Here is a 24424-nt window from a genome sequence, read left to right as displayed (position 1 = left end):
TATAATAGATTACACATATATTTTATTAGCTATAACACTATCTCCCTGCTTTTATTATCGTAAAAATGCAGGAGCCAATATTCATGGAATTTCTGAATTTCCCAATGCTGCATAGCTAGTAAATGGTAAATTCAGGGTTTTTAAATTAAAATCTATTACTAGAATTATCTTATAAAAAATAACCCATGATCAGCCGGGTACGATAGCTCATGCCTGTAATCCCAGCACTTTGGGAGGCCGAGGTGGGTGTATCACGAGGTCAGGAGTTCAAGACCAGCCTGGCCAACATGGTGAAACCCTGTCTCTACTAAAATACAAAAATTAGCCAGGCGTGGTGGCGGGCACCTATAATCCCAGCTACTCGGGAGGCTGAGGCACAGAATCGCTTGAACCTGGCATGCAGAGGTTGCAGTGAGCAAAGATCACACCACTGCACTCCAGCCTGGGCAACAGAGACAGACTCCGTCTCAAAAAAAAAAGTAAATAAAAAACTCACAATCATACTCCACTGTCAATAGAAGGTATCCATCTGGGCATATCAAAGATAGTACATTAACGTGGCTGCTATAAGAAAAAGGCTAATAACTCATCTCAATATATGATTTCATCTTCTTTTTTTTTTTTTTTTTTTTTTTTGAGACAGTCTCACTCTGCTGTTCAGGCTGTAGTGCAGTGGTGTGATCTTGACTCACTGTAGCCTCCACCTCCTGGGTTCAAGCAATTCTCCTGCCTCACCCTCCTGAGTAGCTGGGACTACAGGCGTGTGCTGCCACACCCGGGTAATTTTTGAGCTTTTTAGTAGAGACGAGGTTTCGCCATGTTGGCCAGGCTGGTCTCGAACTCCTGACCTCAGGAGATCTACTCGCCTCAGCCTCCCAAAGTGCTGGTATTACAGGTGTGAGCCACCGTGCCCAGCCTCAACAGATGATTTCCTCTTAACAATTGTATTATTACTTACTATTACGTACAATAAATGGTGCTTGTTATTTACTTAGTCTCTTAAAAGAGCTTATCTTGCAGTATACTACAAACAGCAAAGGACAAAATGAACAAACAGAAGCTCTTTTATCAATATTTTTAAGCCAATAGTAAAAACCAGAATTCCTGTAATGGTACTGTCCAATTTATAAACTAAGAAATGTTAGCACAAAATAGAAATCCTTCTATAGAGTTTTAGTTGGCCACAGTTAGTGATTATTAAGACAATATTATAGCAGAATAATTCCATGTTATGCATGTCTTGAACACTGTGAATAATAAATATCTTGACTTCAACTAGGATATATTAAAATAGATTTTTTATTTAAAAAACTGGTTGTATAATATGATATAAACAATGTGCTAAATTCCAAGGGACTAGCATCATAAAAGTTATGATTCCTCATATCCAAGAAGTTTCTGATTTATGGAAAATGACATTTAAATAATTAACTAATAATCAAGACAGAAAAAAGTAAAGTCAAAACAAAAGCAAACACCAGAAGAAATTAAAGAACATGATACATTTAGGAAACTCTAAGTAGCGGGAAATATCTGGGGTTTATAAAAGAGAGAGAAGTAGTTCAAGAAGAAAAAGAAAAAGAAAAGCAGGCTAAAACTATAGTATGGAGTCCTAAATTCCATACTTAGAGGAAGCTTGAATTTTCATTCTACAGGCAACAGAATGCAACCGAAGATTTTTATTTATAGAACTGTTATTTCATTCTTGTTCTTGAGAATTACTCTCTCTGTGTAATATCTAATGCATTATTCTTCTTGTTCTCACTGTATTCAAAGTACTACTCCATTATTGCCATGGAGAACTCAGTGAGTCTGCTATCTTTTATAAACGTGTTTCTAATAGGTTGTTTTTAAGAGCTTTTCTTTAATTCCTATGTTCTCCAGTGAGTTTTTTTTTTTCTCCTTTATTATAATGAGAATTCATTTGGAATTCCTAGATCTGAGGTGTTTGTCATTTGATAATTCTTAAAAATGTTAGTCATAATTTCTTTGTATCTTGCCTTTTCCCCATTCCCTTTGCCATCTTCTCTGAAATTCTGAATAGATTTATTTTAGCTCTTTTCCTCTGTTTTTTTTGTGTCTTTTAACATCTCTTTTATAATTTTCATGTATTTGTCTCTCTGGCTTCCATTTTCATACTTGCTTCTGATCTTTCAGTTTACTAATATTTTCCTAAACTGTTTGTAATCTGCTGTTCAATCTATTTGCTATATGTTTAGTTTTGGTTATTTTACTTTACATTTCTATACGTTCAATCTAGTGATTGAGTTAGATTTGACTAAACATGACTGAGTGGATTTTAAGTCATTTTTATTCAGTTTACTTGCTCTTCTTTTTAAGTCTCTCTTTTTTCCTAAAAGATAATAAACATGCTTATATCATATTGTGATGGAGACATTAAAATATCGGAACTATTTGTTGAACTATATGATTTTGTTGCTATATGTTTTTGCTGACTTTCATTACAAGTGCCTTTTTCTCTTATGCGTTTTCTGATTTCGTTTTCTGTGAGCTCAGGGTCTTTGAAACTTATATACAGGAATTATTAGATGCTTAATGTGAAGACAGTTTCCTTTGGTCTGTTGTCTGTGGGCACCTTCAGGGCAGGACCATTTAAATTAAGTCCTCGGCTTTTAGAACCACACATGCAGCAAAAATTCAGGCTACCTATGTGGTTCTAAATTTGCCTGAAAGCTGGCTGTGGATAATAAATTCTCAGAGACTTTTCCCCCTTCACAGTCAAGAAAGTCAAGTTCCCTTGCTATCTTATTTGTATGAAGGGCTTGCCTCTTGTTCACGTAAACACTAACGGTGTGACCATCAAGAATACTAGTTTCAGAAGAGGATGTCTCATTATAACACTCACTGGCATAAATGTGCTCTTAGCTCTAACTCCTATCTATCTTGCCCTTGCAGCCACTAATACAGAAGATCAAATTTACCAAGATTTGACAAATTTATTCAGAGTGAAAGACAGCTTCAGGCAATTACTTATTTCCCGTGTGTGTGTGTGTGTGTGTGTGCGCGCGCGCATGTGTGTGTGTTTTCATTTCTACTTTGTTTGAGGCCTTTGGAGATTCCTTATTTTATTGCTTTCTCAAGAGTATATTTTTAAAATAGTCTTAAAATATAAATTATCGGGCTGAGTGCAGTGGCTCACGCCTGTAATCCCAACACTTTGGGAGGCCAAGGCAGGCGGATCACCTGAGGTCAGGAGCTCGAGACCAGCCTGACCAACATGGAGAAACCCCATCTCTACTAAAAATACAAAATTAGCCGGGTGTGTTGGCGCATGCCTGTAATCCCAGCTACTCGGGAGGCTGAAGCAGGAGAATCGCTTGAACCTGGGAGGCAGAAGTAGCGGTGAGCCAAGATCATGCCATTGCACCCCAGCCTGGACAATAAGAGCGAAACGCTGTCTCAAAAAAATAAAAATAAATAAATAATAAATAAATAAATTATCACTGTCCTTTTTCATTATTTTTATCAGGAGGGTCACTCAAGATATCTATATCTTCTTACACTGCAGAAAATGCAAGAATTAGCAAAGGCTGTTGAGTAGAAAAGTGTCACTTATGTTTTAGAATGATAGCTGATGGCAGCATGACAACTGCTTAAGATGTGAGAAACTGAGGATGAAATAATTAGTTAGGAGGGTAGTACGATCATCTAGAACATGAATTTAACATAAGATGGACAATAAAAATGGCAGAGAAGTCTGGGCACAGTGGCTCAGGCCTGCAATCCCAGCACTTTGCAAGGCCCAGTTAGGAGGCCTGGCTTGAGGCCAGGAGTTTGAGACCAGCCTGGTCATCATAGCAAGACTCTTGTCTCTACAAGAAATTTAGAAATGAGTGGGGTGTGGTGGCATGTACCTGTAGTCATAGCTACTAAGGAAACTGAGGCAGAATGATCACTTGTGCCCAGGAATTGGAGGTTATAGTGAGCTTTGATTATACCACTGCACTCCAGCCTGGGCAAAATGAAAGAGCCTGTCTCTTAAAGGAAAAAAAAAAGGCATAAAAGTACGAAAGAACCACCACATTTCTGTCAAGACTGAACACGGAATTGCTTTGTGGTGGGGGAAAGCTTGAAAGGATATGAAGATTATGTCAACTGTCTTAGCCTACATGCCTAGAAGGATGGTAGTACCATTAGTTGATAGATGTTAATAGACCAATTTGGCAGTAAATAATAGAAAACCATAAAGAATGATTTAAAATATAGGGCTATTTTATCTTGCCCCCCCAAAAGTTGCTGATGATATAGTTGCTTAATGTTCTTTCAGTGGCTCATTGGCTAAAAGGTTCAATGGTGTTATAGCCAGCTACCCTTGGTCTTTGTCTCATGACTATAAAATGACTGCTGCAATTTCAGACAGCACGTAATAAGAAGGGAGGAAGGAGCGATGTTTACTTCATCTGCCCTTATCTAAGGAAAACAAAAACTTTTACAAAGATATCCCTCTTTCCTCCTCCCCTACTACTGTAGATTCGTTTTTATGTCTCACTGGTAAAAAGAAAAGCTGAGAAAGTATTTAACTTTTCCAGTGTCTATAACAGAGTCATGCAAAGGAGAGTATGACTGGAAATAAATGTTGAGTTATACAATCAATAGTGTTTGACTAAGGTCTTGACTTCCTTCCGGGGAGAAGGCTTACAGAGTCAAATTAGGCGTTTGGATTCAAACTTGCTGTGGTTAAGCAGACATTAAGATACTCAAGTGGAAGAGCAGACATAGGATCATTAGGACAAAAATGATAGGTGATGCCATAGGGAAAGATGAAATTGAGAAGAATACAAAAAAGAAACACCAACTGCTGGTGAGAATATGGAGCAACAGAAGTTCTCATTCATTGCTGGTGGGAAAGCAAAATGGTACAGCTACCTTGGAAGACAAATGGCAGCTTCTTATAAAACTAAACATATTTTTACATATGATCCAGAAATTGTACTCCTTAGTACATACTCAAATGAGTTGAAAACACCTGGGTCCATACAAACAAAATGCACACGGGTGTTTATAGAAACTTTATTCATAAATGTCAAAACTTGGAAGCAACAAAGATGCCTTTCAGTAGATGACTGACTAAATAAACTGTGGTATATCCACACAATTAAATGTGATTTAGCTGGTGCTAAGAGTTTAGCACCAACAAACCTCTTAGCCCATGAGCCACTGACAGAACATTAAGCAACTATATCCTGATTTGTTTTTTGAGCAAGAGTAAAAAAAAGGCCTATATTTTAAGTACTTAAAAAAAGTTATAAAGCCATCAAAAGATATATATGAATTTTAAATGCATATTACTAAGTTATAGAAGCCAATATGAAAAGGCTACATATTCTATAATTCCAACTATATGACATTCTGGAAAAAGCAAAACTATAGAAACAGCAAAAAGCTGGTCAGGAGGGATGCACAAGCAGACCACAGAGGATATTCTGGGCAGTGAAACTGTCCTGCATGATACTATAATGACTACACAAGATTATACATTTATCAATAACCACTCAATGTTCAACACCAAGTGAATTCTAATGTAAACTATGAACTTTTGGTTATGATGATGTGTCAATGTAGGTTCACTGACTATAACAAATGTACCACTCTGGTGCAGGATGTTGATAGTGGGAGAGGTTGTATGTCTGTGGGACCAGTGAGTATATGGAAACTCTGTGTTTTGCAATTTTGATGTGAATCTAAAACTACTCTAAAAAGCAAAGTTTATTTTAAAAAATAAGAATGAGGAAACAACTAACCCAGAAAACATTTATTCTTTAGAAATAGAAAAATAAGCACCAACAATTAAGACTAAGTGAGGAAGAGCAAACAAAGAGGGAAAAAAATGGGGATACAGTGACAGTAAACTACAGAAAGCCAGTCACAGGAGTAACTGCCTGTAACTGCCTACTTGGGAAGCTGAGGCAGGAGGATTGCTTGAGCCCAGGAGTTTGAGATCAGCCTGGGTAACATGGTGAGAATGAAAGAAAGAAAGAAAAGAAAGAGAAGAGGAGAAGAGAAGAGAAAAGAGAGAAGAACAGGAAGAAAGGAAAGAAAACCAGTATGTCAAGAGGGTAGGACCCAACAAGATTAAAATGAGTTATTCTTCTTAGGTTGATTGGGATGCAAAGATAGTAAATAATAAATACCAAAGTTTTATCAACAATCAGAGCTCTTTTATAATCTAAGGAAGATTCACTTTCAATGGAATTACATTGGACAGTTCCAATTATAGGAAGGAAATGTGTGAGTAGGAAGGTAAATTAATAAATTAAAAAGGAGGCTGGGCACGGCGGCTCATGTCTGTAATCCCCACACTGTGGGAGGTCAAGGTGGAATGATCACTTGAGCCCAGGAGTTTGAGACCTCGTATCCACAAAAATAAAAAAAATCAGCTGGGCATGGTGGCACATGCCACGATTCCAGCTATGTGGGAGGCTGAGATGGAGGAATCACTTAAGCCAAGGTGGTTGAGGCTATAGTGAGCTGTAATTGTGCCATTGCACTCCAGCCTAGGTGACAGAGATGCTAACCTAAAAAAAAATTATAATAATAATGAAAATAATTCTTAAAAAGGATAGACAGAGAGACAAATCATGAATTAACTCCTATTCACAACTGCTACAAAAAGAATAAAATATCTAGGAATACAACTTACAAGGATGTGAAGGACCTCTTCAAGGAGAGCTACAAGCCACTGCTCAAGGAAATAACAGAGGACACAAATAAATGGGAAAACATTCCATGCTCATGGATAGAAGAATCAATATCATGAAAATGGCCATACTGCCCAAAGTAATTCATAGATTCAATGTTATCACCATCAAGCTAACACGAACTTTCTTCACAGAATTAGAAAAAACTACTTTAAATCCCACATGGAACCAAAAAGGAGTCCACACAGCCAAGACAATCCTAAGCAAAAAGAACAAAGCTGGATGCATCACATTAACTGACTTCAAACTACACAAGGCTACAATAACCAAACAGCATGGTACTGGTAGCAAAACAGATATATAGACCAATGAAACAGAACGGAGGCCTCAGAAATAACACCACACATCTACAACCATCTGATCTTTGATAAACCTGACAAAAACAAGCAATCGGTAAAGGATTCCCTATTTAATAAATGGTGTTGGAAAAACTGACTAGCCATATGCAGAAAACTGAAATTGGACCCCTTCCTTACACCTTACACAAAAATTAACTCAAGACAGTTTAAGACTTAAACATAAGACCTAACACCATAAAAACCCTAGAAGAAAACCTAGGCAATACCATTCAGGACACAGGCATGGGCAAAGACTTCATGACTAAAACATCAAAAGCAATGGCAACAAAAGTCAAAATAGACAAATAGGATCTAATTAAACTAAAGAGCTTCTGCATGGCAAAAGAAACTACCATCAGAGTGAACAGGCAACCTACAGAATGGGAGAAAATTTTTGCAATCTACCTATCTGACAAAGGGCTAATATCCAGAATCTACAAATAACTTAAACAAATTTACCCCCCAAAAAACCAAACAACCCCATCAAAAAGTGGACAAAGGATATGAACAGACACTTCTCAAAAGAAGACATTTATGCAGCCAACAAAAATATGAAGAAAAGCTCATCATCACTGGTCATTAGAGAAATGCAAATCAAAACCACAATGAGATACCATCTCATGGCAGTTACAATGGTGATCATTAAAAAATCAGGAAACAACAGATGCTGGAGAGGATGCATAGAAATAGGAACATTTTTACACTGCTGGTGGGAGTGTAAATTAGTTCAATTATTGTGGAAGACAGTGTGGTAATTCCTCAAGGATCTAGAACTACAAATATCATTTGGCCCAGCAATTCCATTACGGGGTATACACCTAAAGAATTATAAATCATTCTACTATAAAGACACATGCACACTTACGTTTATTACGGAACTGTTCACAATAGCAGACTTGGAACCAACCCAAATACCCATCAATGATAGACTGGGTAACGAAAATGTGGCACATATACACTATGGAATGCTATGCAGCCATCAAAAAGGATGAGTTTATGTCCTTTGCAGGGACATGGATGAAGCTGGAAATCATCATTCTCAGCAAACTAACACAGGAACAGAAAATCGAACACTGCATGTTCTCACTCATAAGTGAGAGTTGAACAATGAGAATACATGGACACAGGGAGGGGAGCATCACACAGTGGGGCCTGTCTGGCGGTGGGGGGCTAAGGGACGGATATCATTAGGAGAAATACCTAATGTAGATGATGGGTTAATGGGTGCAGCAAGCCACCATGGCATGTGGATACCTATGTAACAAACCTGAATGTTCTGCACACGTACCCCAGAACTTAAAGTATAATGAAAAAAAAAAAAAAAAGAAAGGATAGAAAGGCAATATATATGAATTTCCTTATTAAGTTTGATGTCTACATCTTTATATCTAACGCAAATTTATTTTAAAAACATTACATGTTCAAGTCTGGGCTTGGTGACTCATGCCTGTAATCCCAGCACTTTGGGAGGCCAAGGCAGGCGGATCACTTGAGGCCAGGAGTTCGAGACCAGGGTGGGCATTGTGGTAAAACCCTATCTCTACTAAAAATACAAAAATTAGTGAGCGTGGTGGTGCATGCCTGTAATCCCAGCTACTTGGGAGGCTGAGGCCAGAGAATCACTTGAACCTGGGAGGCAGAAGTTGCAGTGAACTGAGATCAAGCCACTGCACTCCTGCCAGGGCAACAGAGTGAGACTCTGTTTCAGAATGAAGAAACAAACAAAATCACATGTTCAAAAACATGTTCTTCCAGAAACCAATTTCTTAAGTAGATAAAATTTACTTTAAACAAGAAAATAAGCTGTTTTTTAAAAAAGTAACTTTCAGAATATATACTAGTATCAATATAATTCAGTCTCTTATCCTATAGATACCACTGTGTTTTACTTGTTATTAGGGAAAATAGAAAATATAAAAGTAGGAGAAACAGTGTTATGCCTTGCAATTTTTTTTTTCTTTTTCTTTTTTTTCTTTTTTTTTTTTTTTGAGATAGAGTCTCACTCTGTTGCCCAGGCTGGAATGCAGTGGCACAATCTCTGCTCACTGCAACCTCTGCCTCCTGGGCTGAAGCAATTCTCCTGCCTCAACCTTCTGAGTAGCTAGGATTACAGGCATCCACCACCACGCCTTGCTCATTTTAGTATTTTTTAGTAGAGACGGGTTTTCATTATATTGGCCAGGCTGATGTCGAACTCTTGACCCCAAGTGATCCACCCGCCTCAGCCTCCCTAAGTGCTGGGATTACAGGTGTGAACCACCACACCCGGCCTGCAAAATTATCTAGCATAACTGCATCCTACATTAAAAAGAATGCTTATAAATGATCAGTAAAAATCTAATCTTAGTCTCTATCATAAAAAGTAATTTAGAAAAAAATCTCTGGTTATTAGAATAAACAGACATTATTATTAAAATGACACTAGATTATTAAAAAGTATTTCCTTGCATGATAACTGATTTTGCTATAATTATTTTAGAAAATTCTACGTAATCTATGACTACTAATTGTGATTGTTTTCCCACAAATATATCTCTAGAATCGTTACCTTTAGGAATTTCCGTGTAATTCAATAAAATAAAGCATGAATTTTTCAGTTTTTACCCTACTCAAGTTGACATTTAATAGTGATATTAATAACAGTACTATTTATAATAAAATACTAAAAATATTATTGGCAGACTGAAAGCTTTAGAGACAGTGAATCGTTTTTAAAGAGTTGTTTCTGACACTTATTAGATACTAACTAAATATTAAATCAGTTAACCGAAAAATGATACTTATAAATAAGTTGTAAAAGATAAACATATTGCTCAGAAAGGAGGCAAACTGTTCACTCACCAGATAGCTTGGTAGTAAACTTATTATTCATTAACTCATATGACAACTTAAAGGTACATAGCGCTATAATGAATGCATCAAATAAAAAACAAAAACTTCCTAGAAGGTAAGAGTAATTTTAAAAAAATGATTCAGAATAAAGCAAATGTTTTATAATTGACCTAATTTTCAGAAAAAATTTAGAGTTTCTCATGAGGAAATATGGCATAAAATTAATAAAAAATTTGTCAGTGTTACGCAAGACAGACCATTTTAAAACAAGCTTAAATGAACACAGATGCTTAATAAAGATTGAGTTGATAAGTTTTAAAAAATTAATTCTTCCTTTCATCTTCACCAATAATTTAAGCTAGCTTAATGAATGTTACGAAGGATTAAAAGATAACAGAAAAATTTGAGACTTTTGCAAAAAAAGATGAGCAACTAGAAAAGATTTTAATATAGTATATTTGTCAGGAGTGAAAATATAGCTATATTGTTTTAAATTAGATAGTAGTCTACAGTTAGCAGAAATTTCTCTCTTACAGGGGTTTAATGTTTGTTTTGAACTTATCTATTTCCAGCCTGGCCAACATAGTGATACTTCGACTTTACTAAAAACACAAAAATTAGCCAGGCGTGGTGGTGGGCACTTATAGTCCCAGCTACACGGGAGGCTGAAGCAGGAGAAACGCTTGAACCCAGGAGGCAGAGTTTGTAGTGAGCCAAGATCACACCACTGCACTCGAGCCTGGGCAATGGAGCGACACTCTGTCTCACAAAAAAAAAAAAAAATTATTCCATCTATTTCTTTATCTCTCTCCATAAATAGCAGCTATCATTTCATTAAATTCAACAGAAACACACAACCAGAAGTGCCAGAATAAAGACCATGAAATTAATATATACTTAACAAACTAGAATTTTTATTTTAGGCACTGTTTTAAATGGAGACTGCCATATCATATTAAGCCCATTAAATCTGTCCCCTAACACTGACAAATTAACACTGACAAATTAGCATACATTATGGAAGCTGCTTTTCAAATAATGTTTTCTATTTTGCAAGTATACATTTTAAAAACTATTACTACTTTTCATAAAATAGTAAATTCTTTGGGGGTAATTAGAAATAATCACAGCAATCTATAATTTGTTCCTTTCTCACTTATTGTTTTCATCTATCTAAAGCAGAAAGTGCATTAAACAATAATAACAAAGATGATATAAGCCTACCACTAAAAATATCAAAATGAAGTTAAATACATTTTGTGGAAAAATCTGACTTCTACCAAATCTTATACTTCTTAGACAGATTAAAAATATTTTCTACATTAAAATGTCACAATTTTCCTCAATTTTGGTACATGATTCCAGCTTAGTGAGTTACACAGCTAATGCCATGATATTGCTCTGTAATAAGCAGATAAAAAAAAAAATTTAAGACAGCAAAGTAGAATATAACCTTCTTGGTAGCAAATCTTTTCTTATTATACAATAAAAACAATGATGAATCTTTTCTGTTTCTCATGGATTTCTTTTTTTAAACCTTAACAGGTTAGCATGAGAATGCAAGCACCTTGAGGGTAGAGACAACTACTGTGTACAGGCACTATGCTGAGAACTGGGCAAAAGATAAAAAGTAAAATGAAAAGTCACAAGCACTTTAAGAAAAAAATATAATTAGGAGAATTAAAACCATGTCCTTTTTCATAATTACTTGATCTATATTACAATGGGACAGAACTTTTTGTTATGAAATGTGTATTTCACTTGTTGAAAGTTCTAGTTGAATTTATTATTTAACATCTTTCTTTCTCTTTTACTATAACATTCTAAGTACCTCTTCATTTCCCAAACACATTCACATATTCTTCAAGGACTGTCAGTTCTGTGGGTGACTAATATTACAAAAGTCCTCTTAAAAATTATTACAATAAATATTGATGCAAAGCAAAGGCCCATAATTTAATTTTTTTCTTTTAATGTGGTCACTTTTTATTAACTGCAAAAGGTAATGATATAAAAAAGAAACAGAATAAACATGTACCAAAAGTTATTAATATACCATAACTTGAAATTCAGAAAATGTGTTGTTTTCACATACACATACATGAAATAAAATATACCATAACAGAAGGGTGCTGTATCTGTGTTTAAAGAAGGGGTTGTTGGCAAACACCACAGCTCACTTCTGCTGAAATGTACACAAGTGATATATGCGGCACAGAAAGCTGGCACCAAGGGCTTACAACCTTAATTTGCCTGCAAGAAGGAACGGAGATTTACCTTCAGAGCACGTTCTTGATTGTTTTCAGCAGTCAGATGTCTCATGTTGTTTGCTGAAGTCTGGTTCTGCTCTTTCAGATGATGAAGCTCCTGCTCTAGCCGTTTGCACTGCCACAGGGGAAGAATCCCATTAAGTAAAGGAGTTATAGCATTTTTTTCACCAAGCCACATGAATTAATGTAAATAATATCATTGTATTCTCTAAAAGACAAGGGTTTTTTTTTTGTTTTTTTTTTTTTTTTTCAACAAGAATGGTAAGTAAAAGTAATGGTAAGTACAATAAATAAAAATATTGCTTATAGTATTCTAAAAATTCAATTACAATTTTCAGTTACTTTATTAATCTGAATGTTATATAAATCACAAAACACTTTTATAAAATTAAGGTCAAACCACATTTAAAATTATTCTTTGAGCAAATCGTTCTGATTATCCATCTACTGGTTGAATAAAAGTGTGCTTCTAAAAATCATATTGGATTCTAAATAAACTACAATATGATATTGTATGATCACATTTTATCAATACTTTAAAATAAAAATTATAAGGTATATATTCAGAAATATTTCCAGTTTTTAAAAATATCTAAGGAAACAATTTTATAGGGAAAAAAGCAATAGCCAGAGTGCCAAGACTTGGAAATAGATAAAGAATTAAGTGTTTTTAATTTCTCCCATTTTGATCAAATTTTACTTATAAGTAAAAGTGGTAACAGATATGTGAAATGATCACTTTCACCTATTTGGAATACAAGTAAAGAATATAAGAGAATATAAGTAAAAAAAATAAGTAAAAGTTTTAATGAGCCAATAGAAGCATCTGTGTTCAAAAAATTTTTGAAATATCTTGCCATTTCAATATAAGATTTCAATATAAATATGTAAAACACTTCACATAATAATTACACAGGCTATAAAATGGTGTGCTGTAAATCAGGACAATAGGAAGATACATGGGGGATTAAACAAATAAAGTACTAAACCCATCACTGAGGAAAAAGTTAAAAACCATTCCTTAATTTATCTATTTTAAAATTAGAATACTTACAAAACAAGTAATAAGGACACATACTGATTTAAGATCAGGAAAAAGTTATTTCTAGATTATTTGACAAATGGATAGTTGTCATAATGGATGAATAAAAAAATCATTACTTATTATGTTACAATCACAATGCAGCTATCATCCAAAATGACATTTCTTACTCCTCTGGTTTCTTCTGCCTCTGACACAAATAATATTAGGCAGTATGTATCAATATTTCACAACTTTGAGTAATATACAAAATGTTTTGGAAGAAAAAGTCTTACCAGACTCCTGATATTGACTTAGATTGCCGAATGATGTCTGTGTACAAATGTGAAATTGAGTATACACACTTCATGCATAAATAATACAATTATAAAATCAAAACACTCTTAAAAATAAATAAAATAACCATAATATCAAGGCATTCCTAATCAATATTAATTTAATTTAGCAGATAGTTTTGTTGAAACTAAATTCTCCAAATATGATAAAATACTGACTTAGTGCAGATTTTTTTACATTGCCATGTCTATTCCATCATGAGCTGTATGACAACTTAATTCACCTATCACATTTTTAAAAATTTACGTGAAAATTCTGTGACACATATTATGTGGCATTTATTTTCAGGAGACACATGATCTACATATTAAACTGTGTATCTTTTATAGCCAGTAAAAAAATATTTGGTCAGAATGCAATCAAATCACAGTGTGTGTTACTGAGGACACAAATTATGACCCAAGAAAACGAATATGGCATAGCACTAACTGTGATGATAAAGTAGAGATACACTCTACTAAATTATCCTTTACATTTTCAACTAACTTTAATATAAAATTATTAAGTATTAAAATGTAATAACTAAGTGATCTATTAGGATTCAAAGGTGGAGCAGATTATTTTGGCTATGGGAGAAAGAATGTTTCATGGAGCTGCTGACATCTGAGTTGGGCTTGTTTTGGGCATGTGATTTTGTAAGCTGACACTGGAGAAAGAAGAAGAATACAGGAGAAAATAAATGAAAGTAGAAACTTAAGAAGTGTATCTGAAGAAAATGAGGAAGCATGGTCAAGAGTTGTGTGACACCTATTCTTTTCATTCCAAATAAATTAGAAATCACCCAGGAATAGGGATTTTTCCAAACTACATGGTAGAAACATAAAAAATTCACTCATTCATGCTCAAGAAATAAATGCTAAACGTTATTGTAAAATAAATATTTGTAGCATATTTAACTACATTAAATGTTTATTTAAATTTATGTAATCCTATATTATTTCTTCATTTGACATTATCCTTGAAAAGCCTAACATATTCCCCACAATTGCATATTTATATATAATTTCTAGTGGTTTGTTTCTTTTTACTTTTATTAAACTCTGTAATTTTGAAATTTATTTTGAAGCAACGAGATTGAACAGTTTATTCATTAGGAAGTGGCATACTATATTAATTACTGTCACTTTATAATTTCATAAAATAGTTATAAAGCAGATAAAGATCCTATCATTTAATCACATCTCAAATTTTATTGATATTCTCACCAAATTAATTCTTCAACGTTTATATTTTTAATTGTTAAATTTGTCATTTAAATGATACCGAAAGGGCAGGAGTAGCTATACTTATATCAGACAAAACAAATTTCAAGATAAAAACTCTAAGGAGAGACAAAGAAGATCATTTTATAATGATAAAGTGGTCAATTCAGCAAGAGGATATAGCAATTTTAAATATATATGCACTCAACACTGGAGCACCCATATATATATAAAGCAAGTATTATTAGAGCTAAAGAGAGATATAGGCTCCAATACAACAATAGCTGGAGATATCGACATCCCACTTTCAGGGATGAACATATTTTCCATAAAGAAAATCAACAAAGGAACTTCAGACTGGATCTGAACTACAGACCAAATGGATCTACTAGATATTTACAGAACATCTCGTCCAAAGGCTGCAGAATACACATTCTTTTCCTCAGCACATGGATCATTCTCATGGGTAGACCATATGTTAGGTCACAAAACAAGTCTTAAAACATAAAAAAAAAAAAAAAGAAATAATATCAAACATCATCTCTAACCACAACAGAAGAAAACTAGAAATTAATAACAGGAGGAATTCTGGAAACTACACAAACACATCAAAATTAAACAATATGCTCCTGAATGACCAGTCGGTCAATGAAGAAATTAGGAAGAAAATGGAAAAACTTCTTGAAACAAATGATAATGGAAACACAACATCACTACAGGATACAGCAAAAGTAGTACTAAGAGGGAAGTTTACAGAGATAAGTGCCTACAGCATAAAAGAAGAGAAACCTCAAACAAACAATCTTAACAATGCATCTTAAAGAACTAGAAAAGAAAGAGCAAACTAAACCCAAAATTAGTAGAAGGAACAATAAAGTTCAGAGTAAAAATGAATAAATCTGAAATGAAAAAAAACACAAGGGATCCATATAACAAAAGCCAGACTGAGAAAAAGGACAGAAAATTCAAATAAGTAACTTCAAAGATGAAAAGAGATACTAAAATCAGTATGACAGAAATTCAAAGGATTATTAGTGCCTACTATGAGCAACTATATGTCAATAAATTGAAGAATCTAGAAGAAATGGACACATTTCTAGACACAAACAACCTACCAAGATTGAGCCAGGAAGAAATCCAAAACCTGAACAGACTAATAGCAAGTAACGAGATCGAAGCCATAATAAAAAGTATCTCAGTAAAGAAAAACCTTGGACCTTATGGCTTCACTGCTGAATTCTAATAAATATTTAAAGAAGAACAAATACCGGTCCTACTCAAACTATTCTGAAAAACAGAAGAAGAGGGAAGACTTCCAAACACATTCTACAAGACCAGTATTATCATAATACCGAAACCAAAGACACATCAAAAAAAGAAAACTATAGGCCAATATCTCTGATGCATATTGATGCAAAAATCCTCAACAAAATACTAGCAAACGAGTTCAATAATACATTAAAAAGATCACGCATCATGACTAAGAGGGATTTATCCCTGGGATGCAAGGATGATTCAACATACGCAAATCAATCAATGTGATACATCACGTCAACAGAGTGAAGGACAAAAACCACATGATCATTTTAATTGATGCTGAAAATGCATCTGATGAAATTGAACATCTCTGCATGATAAAAACACTCAAAAAATTGGGTACAGAAAGAACGTACATCAACATAATAAAAACTACATACGACAGACCCACAACAAGCATCATACTGAATGGGGAAAAACTGAAAGCCTTTCCTCTAAGATCTGGAAAACAACAAGGATGCCCACTTTCACCACTGTTATTCAATATAGTACTGTAAGTCCTAGCCAGAGCAATCTGACAAGAGAAAGAAATAAAGGGCATCCAAACTGGAATGGAAGAAGTCAAATTATCCTTGTTTGCAAATGATATGATCATATATTTGGAAAAACCTAAAGATTCCACATACACACAAAAAAACTATTAGAATTGATAAACAAATTCAGTAAGGTCGCAGGATACAAAATCAACATACAAAAATAAGTAGAATTTCTATATGACAACAGTGAAAAATCTGAAAAAGAAATTTTAGAAAACACTCCCATTTATCACAGTTTCAGATAAAATTAAATACCAAGAGATTAATTTAACCAAAGAAATGCAAGATCTCTATAACGAAAACTATGAAACACTGATGAAAGAAATTAAAGAGAAAACCAAAAAATGAAAAGACAGTCCATGTTCATGGATTGGAAGAGTCAACATTGTAAAAACGTAGGTACTACCCAAAGCAATATACAGATTCAAGGCAATCTCTATCAAAATACCAACTACATTCTTCACAGATATAGAAAAAAAATCCCAAAATTTATATGGAACCAGAAGAGATGCAGAAGAGCCAAAGTTACCCTAAACAAAAGAACAAAACTGGAGGAATCACTTTACCTCACTTTAAATTATACTACAGAGCAAGAGTAAACAAAACAGCATGGTTTGGACATAAAAACACATAGACCAACGGAACAGAATAGAAAACCCAGAAACAAATCCACACACCTGCAGTGAACTAATTTTTAACAAAAGTGCCAAGAACATACACTGGGGAAAAGACAGTCTCTTCATTAAATGGTGCTGGGAAAACTGGATTTCCATATGCAGAAGAATAACTAGACCACTAACCCTTGCTATATACAAAAATCAAATCAAAATGGATGAAAGACTTAAATCTAAGACCTCAGATTATGAAACTACTATAGAAAATATAAGGGAAAATCTCCAGGACATTGGTCTAAGCAAAACTTTATTGGTTTCCATTCCAAGATGGTCGAATAGGAACAGCTCCAGTCTGCAGATCCAAGTGTGATCCACATAGAAGATGGGTGATTTCTGTATCTCCAGCTGAGGTACCTAGTTCCTCTCATTGGCACTGGTTGCACAGTGGGTGCAGCCCACAGTGGTCAAGCTGAAGCAGGGCAGGGCATCACCTCACCTGGGAAGTGCAAGGGGTTGGGGGATTTCCCTTTCTAAGCCAAGGGAAGGGGTAACAGATTGTACCTGGAAAAATGGTACATTCTCGCCAAAATACTGTGCTTTTCCCATGGTCTCAGCAACCAGCAGACCAGGAGATTTTCTCCTATGCCTGGCTCGGCAGGTCCCATGCCCACAGAGCCTTGCTCACTGCTAGCGCAGCAGTCTGAGATCAACCTGTCAGGCTGCAGCCTGGCTAGGGGAGGGGCATCTGCCATTGCTGAGGCTTAAGTAGGCAAACAAAGCAGCAGTCTCAGGATACAAAATCAGTGTGCAAAAATCACAAGCATTCCTACACACCAAGTACAGACAAACAGCCAAATCATGAGTGAACTCCCATTCACAATTGCTACAAAGAGAATAAAATACCTAGGAATACAACTTACAAGGGATGTGAAGGACCTCTTCAAGAAGAACTACAAACCACTGCTCAACAAAATAAAAAGAGGACACAAACAAATGGAAAAACATTCCATGCTCATGGACAGAAATAATCAATATCATGAAAATGGCCATATTGCCCTAGGTAATTTATAGATTCAATGCTATCCCCATCAAGCTACTGACTTTCTTCAAAGAACTGGAAAAAAAAAACTAAAGTTCATATGGAACCTAAAAAGAGCCTGCATTGCCAAGACAATCCTAAGCAAAAAGAACAAAGCTGGAGGCATCAAGCTACCTGACTTCGTACTACCTGACTTCGTACTATACTATAAGGCTACAGTAACCAAAACAGCATGGTACTGGTACCAAAACAGAGATATAGACTAATAAAACAGAACAGAGGCCTCAGAAATAACACCACACATCTACAACCATCTGATCTTTGACAAACCTGACAAAAACAGGAAATGAGGAAAGGATTCCCTATTTAATAAATGGTGCTGGGAAAACTGGCTAGCCATATGTAGAAAGCTGAAACTGGATCCCTTCCTTATACCTTATAAAAAAATTAATTCAAGATGGATTAAATACTTAAGTGTTAGATCTGAAACCATAAAAACCCTGGAAGAAAACCTAGGAAATACCATTCCAGATACAGGCATGGGCAAGGACTTCATGACTAAAACATCAAAAGCTATGGCAACAAAAGCCAAAATTGACAAATGGGATCTGATTAAACTAAAAAGCTTCTGTACAGCAACAGAAACTACCATCAGAGAGAACAGGCAACCTACAGGATGGGAGAAAAGTTTTGTAATCTACCCATCTAACAAAGGGCTGACATCCAGAATCTACAAACAACTTTAACAAAATTTACAAGAAAAAAAACAAATAACCCCATCAACAAGTGGGCAAAGGATCTGAAAGATATGAACAGACATTTCTCAAAAGCAGACATTTATGCAGGCAACAGACACATGTAAAAATGCTCTTCATCCCTGGTCATCAGAGAAATACAAATCAAAACCACAATGAGATACCATCTCATGCCAGTTAGAATGGTGATTATTAAAAAGTCAGGAAACAACAGATGCTGGAGAGGATATGGAGAAATAGGAACATTTTTACACTTGTTGGTGGGAGTGTAAATTAGTTCAACCATTATGGAAGACAGTGTGGCAATTCCTCAACGATGTAGAACTAGAAATAACATTTGACCCAGCGATCCCATTACTGGGTATATACCCAAAAGATTATAAATCATGCTGCTATAAAGACACATGCACAGGTATGTTTATTGCAGCACTATTCACAATAACAAAGATTGGAGCTAACCCAAATATCCGTCAATGATAGACTGGATTAAGAAAATGTGGCACATACATACAATGGAATACTATGCAGCCATAAAAAAGGATGAGTTCATGTCCTTTGTAGGGACATGGATGAAGCTGGAAACCATCATTCTCAGCAAACTATCGCAAGGACAGGAAACCAAACACCACATGTTCTCACTCATAGGTGGGAACTGAAAAATGAGAAGACATGGATGTAGGGTGGGGAACATCACACACTGGGGCCTGTCGGGGGGAAGGGGGCTGGGGGAGGGATAGCATTAGGAGAAATACCTAATGTAAATGACGAGTTGATGGGTGCAGTAAACCATCATGGCCCATGCATACATATGTAACAAACCTGCACGTTTTGCACATGTACCCTAGAACTTAAAGTATAATTTAAAAAAAAACAAAAACAAAAACAAAATTCTTGAGCAATACCCCACAAGCACAGGCAACCAAAGCAAAAATGGACAAATGGGATCACTTCAAGTTAAAAATCTTCTGCACCGCAAAGGAAACAATCAGTAAAGAGAAGAAACAACCCACAGAATGGGAGAAAATATTTGCAAATTATCCATCTGACAAGGAATTAATAACCAGGATGTATAAGGAGCTCAAACAACTCTACAGGAAAAGATCTAATAATCCAATTTTTTTTAAAAAAGGCAAAAGAATCGAATAGACATTTCTCAAAAGATGACATACAAATGGCAAACAGGCATATGAAAAGGTGTTCAATATCACTGATCAGCAGAGAAATATAAATCAAAACTACAATTAGATTATCATCTCACTCCAGTTAAAATGGCTTTTACCTAAAAGACAGGTAACAACAAATGCTGGTGAGCATGTGGAAAAAGGGTGAAAAGGGTGAACATTTCTTGAGCAACATCCCGCAAGTACAGGCATCCAAAGCAAAAATGGACAAATGGGATCCCATCAAGTTAAAAATCTTCTGCACAGCATAGGAAACAATCAACAAAGTGAAGAGACAACTTATAGTATGGGAGAAAATACTTGCAAATTGCCCATCTATTGGTGAGAATGTAAGTTAGTATAACCACTATGGAGAAAATTTTGGAGGTTCCTCAGAAAACTAAAAACAGAGCTTATGATCCAGGAATCCCACTACTGTGTATATACCCCAAAGAAAGGAAATTGGTATATTGAAGAGATATCTGCATCCCCATGTTTGTTGCAGCACTGTTCACAACAGCCAATATTTGGAAGCACCCTAAGTGTTCATCAACAGATGACTAGATAAAGAAAATATGGCACATGTATATACAGTGGAGTATTATTCAATCACAAAAAAAATGAGATCCTGTCATTTGCAATAACATGGATGGAACTGTAGATCATTAGGGTAAGTGAAACAATCCCAGCACAGAAAGAGATCGTTGCATGTTCTCACTTATTTGTGGGATCTGAAAATCAAAACAATTGAACTCATGGACACAGGGATTAGAAGGATGGCTACCAGAAGCTGGAAATGGTAGGTGAGGGCTGGAGGGAAGCGGGGATGGTTAATAGGTACAAAAAAAAGACTTAGGAAGAATGAATAAGACCTAATATTTGTCAGTAAAATAGGGTAACTATAATCAATGATAAGTGTACATTTAAAAATAACTAAAAGAATATAATTGTATTGTTTGTAACACAATAAATACTTGAGGGGATGGATACCCCAAGATTATTGCATCCCTGTATCAAAACATTTCGTGTACCTTATAAATATATACAAATACCATGTACCCACAAAAATTAAAAATTAAAAAAAATTGTTAAATATATAAAGTAAAAAAAACAAAAAACAAAAAACAAACAAAAAAAAAAAACAGGAAAGAAAGAAAAAGAAAAGAAAAAGCAGAATGGGCTGGGCACAGTGGTGCATGCCTGTAACCCCAGCACTTTGGGGTTTGAGGCAGGAGAACCACTTGAGGCCAGGAGTTCAAGACCAGCCGGGGAACATACCAACACACCACATCTCCACAAAAATAAAAATTAAAAAATTTGTAAGGCATGGAGTCTTTCACCTGTAGTCCCACAGCCATTAGGGAGGCTGAAGTGAGAGATTACTTGAGTCCAGGAATTTAAGGCTACAATGAGTTATGGTCTTGCCATGGCATTCCAGCCTGGTCGACAGAGTGAGACCCTGTTTCTGAAAAGAAGAAAAAGAATACAGAAAGAGACAGGAAATAACACAAACTGCTATCACCAATGTTTACCAAATGTAAATTAATCTTTCATAATTCAGATTTTTAAAAATCAAAATATTAGAACTATATAACTAATTTATCCATGCTTAAATATCACCATTCTTTTCTCCCCCAAGGAATGCCTATTCTGAAGTGCATTTTTTTCAACCAATATTAAGCAATGACTCTGTTCCAGGCAGTTGTATATGGTTGGAGATACAGCATCTAACAAGCTAGGGAAAAATGCACTCTCGTGGAGTTCACATTCTAGTTGGGGAAAAGAGAAAACAAACAAAATAAGTAAATGAAATATATAGAATGTGCCACATTTTCTTAATCCAATCTGTCACTGATGGACATTTGGGTTGATTCCAAGTCTTTGCTATTGTGAATAGTGCTGCAATAAACATACGTGTGCATGTGTCTTTATAGCAGCATAATTTATAATCCTTTGGGTATATACCCAGTAATGGGATGGCTGGGTCATATGGTACATCTAGTTCTAGGTCCTTGAGGAATCGCCATACTGTTTTCCATAATGGTTGAACTAGTTTACAATCCCACCAACAGTGTAAAAGTGTTCCTATTTCTCCACATCCTCTCCAGCACCTGTTGTTTCCTGACTTTTGAATGATCGCCATTCTAACTGGTGTGAGATGGTATCTCATTGTGGTTTTGATTTGCATTTCTCTGATGGCCAGTGATGATGAGCATTTTTTCATGTGTCTGTTGGCTGTATGAATGTCTTCTTTTGAGAAATGTCTGTTCATATCCTTTGCCCACTTTTGGATGGGGTTGTTTGTTTTTTTCTTGTAAATTTGTTTGAGTTCTTTGTAGGTTCTGGATATTAGCCCTTTGTCAGATGAGTAGATTGCAAAAATTTTTTCCCATTCTGTAGGTTGCCTGTTCACTCTGATGGTAGTTTCTTTTGCTGTGCAGAAGCTCTTTAGTTTAATGAGATCCCATTTGTCAATTTTGGCTTTTGCTGCTGTTGCTTTTGGTGTTTTAGACATGAAGTCTTTGCCCATGCCTATGTCCTGAATGGTACTACCTAGGTTTTCCTCTAGGATTTTTATGGTATTAGGTCTAACATTTAAGTCTCTAATCCATCTTGAATTAATTTTCGTATAAGGAGTAAGGAAAGGATCCAGTTTCAGCTTTCTACTTATGGCTAGCCAATTATCCCAGCACCATTTATTAAATAGGGAATCCTTTCCCCATTTCTTGTTTCTCTCAGGTTTGTCAAAGATCAGATGGCTGTAGATGTGTGGTATTATTTCTGAGGGCTCTGTTCTGTTCCATTGGTCTATATCTCTGTTTTGGTACCAGAAAATGTGGCACATATACACCATGGAATACTATGCAGCCATAAAAAAGGATGAGTTTGTGTCCTTTGTAGGGACATGGATGCAGCTGGAAACCATCATTCGCAGCAAACTATCACAAGAACAGAAAACCAAACACCGCATGTTCTCACTCATAGGTGGGAACTGAACAATGAGATCGCTTGGACTCGGGAAGGGGAACATCACACACCGGGGCCTATCATGGGGAGGGGGTAGGGGGGAGGGATTGCATTGGGAGTTATACCTGATGTAAATGACGAGTTGATGGGTGCAGCACACCAACATGGCACAAGTATACATATGTAACAAACCTGCACATTATGCACATGTACCCCACAACTTAAAGTATAATAATAATAAATAAATTTAAAAAAAAAAAGAAATATATGGAATGATAAAGGTGAAAAATGTTGAAGAAAAACAGGTTAAAGGCATACAGAGTGCCAACAGAGTAAAGAAATACTTTGCAATTTCAAGTAGAAAAGACATAATTGAGAAGATATTTGAATACGGAGTCTAAGAAGAAATAGCAGTAAATCTTGCATATCTTTGGAAGGAGTGGTTGAAGCAGAAGGAACAATAAGTGCAAAGGCCCCAAGGGGGAAACTTATTTGGTATATTTGAGTAATGGCAAAGAGAATCCTGTAGTAGGAATGAATGAAGTAAGCAAGGGGGAGAAGAGTAGGAGATGAGGTCAGTAGAGCCTTGAGATTCTTGTAAAGACTACTGCTTTTACTTTGAGTGAGATGGAAAGTTTCTAAAGGGTTTTGAGTAGAGAAGCCACATAATTTGTTTGGCATTACTGTACATTCACATTGCCTGCTGTTAAGAATAGACAGTGACCAGGCACGGTGGCTCACACCTGTAATTCCAGCACTTTGGGAGGCTGAGGTGGGCAGATCACCTGAGGTCAAGATTACAAGACCAGCCCGGCCAACATGGCAAAACCCGTCACTACTAAAAATACAGAAATTAGCCGGGCATGGTGGCAGGCACCTGTAGTCCCAGCCACCTGGGAGGCTGAGGCAAGAGAATCGCTTGAACCTGGGAGGTGGAGGTTGCAGTGAGCTGAGATCCTGCCATCACAGTCCAGCCTAGGCAACAGAGCAAAACTCCATCTCAAAAAAAAAAAAAAAAAAAAAAAAAAATTAGCTGGGCATGGTGGCACTGCCTGTAGGAGGCTAAAACAGGAGAATCCCTTGAACACAGGAGGCAGAGGCTGCAGTGGGCTTGAGATTGTGCCACTGCTCTCCAGCCTGGGTGACAGGGAGAGACTCTGTCTCCAAAAAAAAAACAAAAACAAAAAAGTGCGGGGGGCGGGGGGCGGTAAGGGAAGGGGAGGGGAAGGAGAAGGAAGATGCAAGAAAGAAGTCTGGTCTGGAGGTTGAGTAGTTAGTCCAGGAGACAGATGAGGTG

The 24424-nt window shown here is 35.8% G+C and overlaps 1 protein-coding gene across 8 annotated transcripts in view; it reads right to left on the bottom strand.

Moving 5' to 3' along the window:
• The window catches only part of MIPOL1 (mirror-image polydactyly 1), a 365168-nt gene that overhangs the window by 190857 nt on the left and 149887 nt on the right, over window positions 1-24424 (bottom strand). For 6 of the 8 annotated variants that reach the window (XM_007986530.3, XM_007986529.3, XM_073010937.1 and 3 more), the window contains one exon: window positions 12167-12274. The exons of the other annotated variants lie outside the window; for them this stretch is intronic. In XM_007986530.3, the coding sequence (XP_007984721.3) occupies window positions 12167-12274 (108 nt within the window). The remainder of the gene's footprint in view (window positions 1-12166; window positions 12275-24424) is intronic. 8 annotated transcript variants of the gene reach the window in all.

The sequence above is a fragment of the Chlorocebus sabaeus genome, chromosome 24 (genome assembly GCF_047675955.1).
Source record: "Chlorocebus sabaeus isolate Y175 chromosome 24, mChlSab1.0.hap1, whole genome shotgun sequence".
Classification (NCBI taxonomy): Eukaryota; Metazoa; Chordata; class Mammalia; order Primates; family Cercopithecidae; genus Chlorocebus; species Chlorocebus sabaeus.
This window is presented reverse-complemented; position numbering and strand designations above follow the sequence as displayed.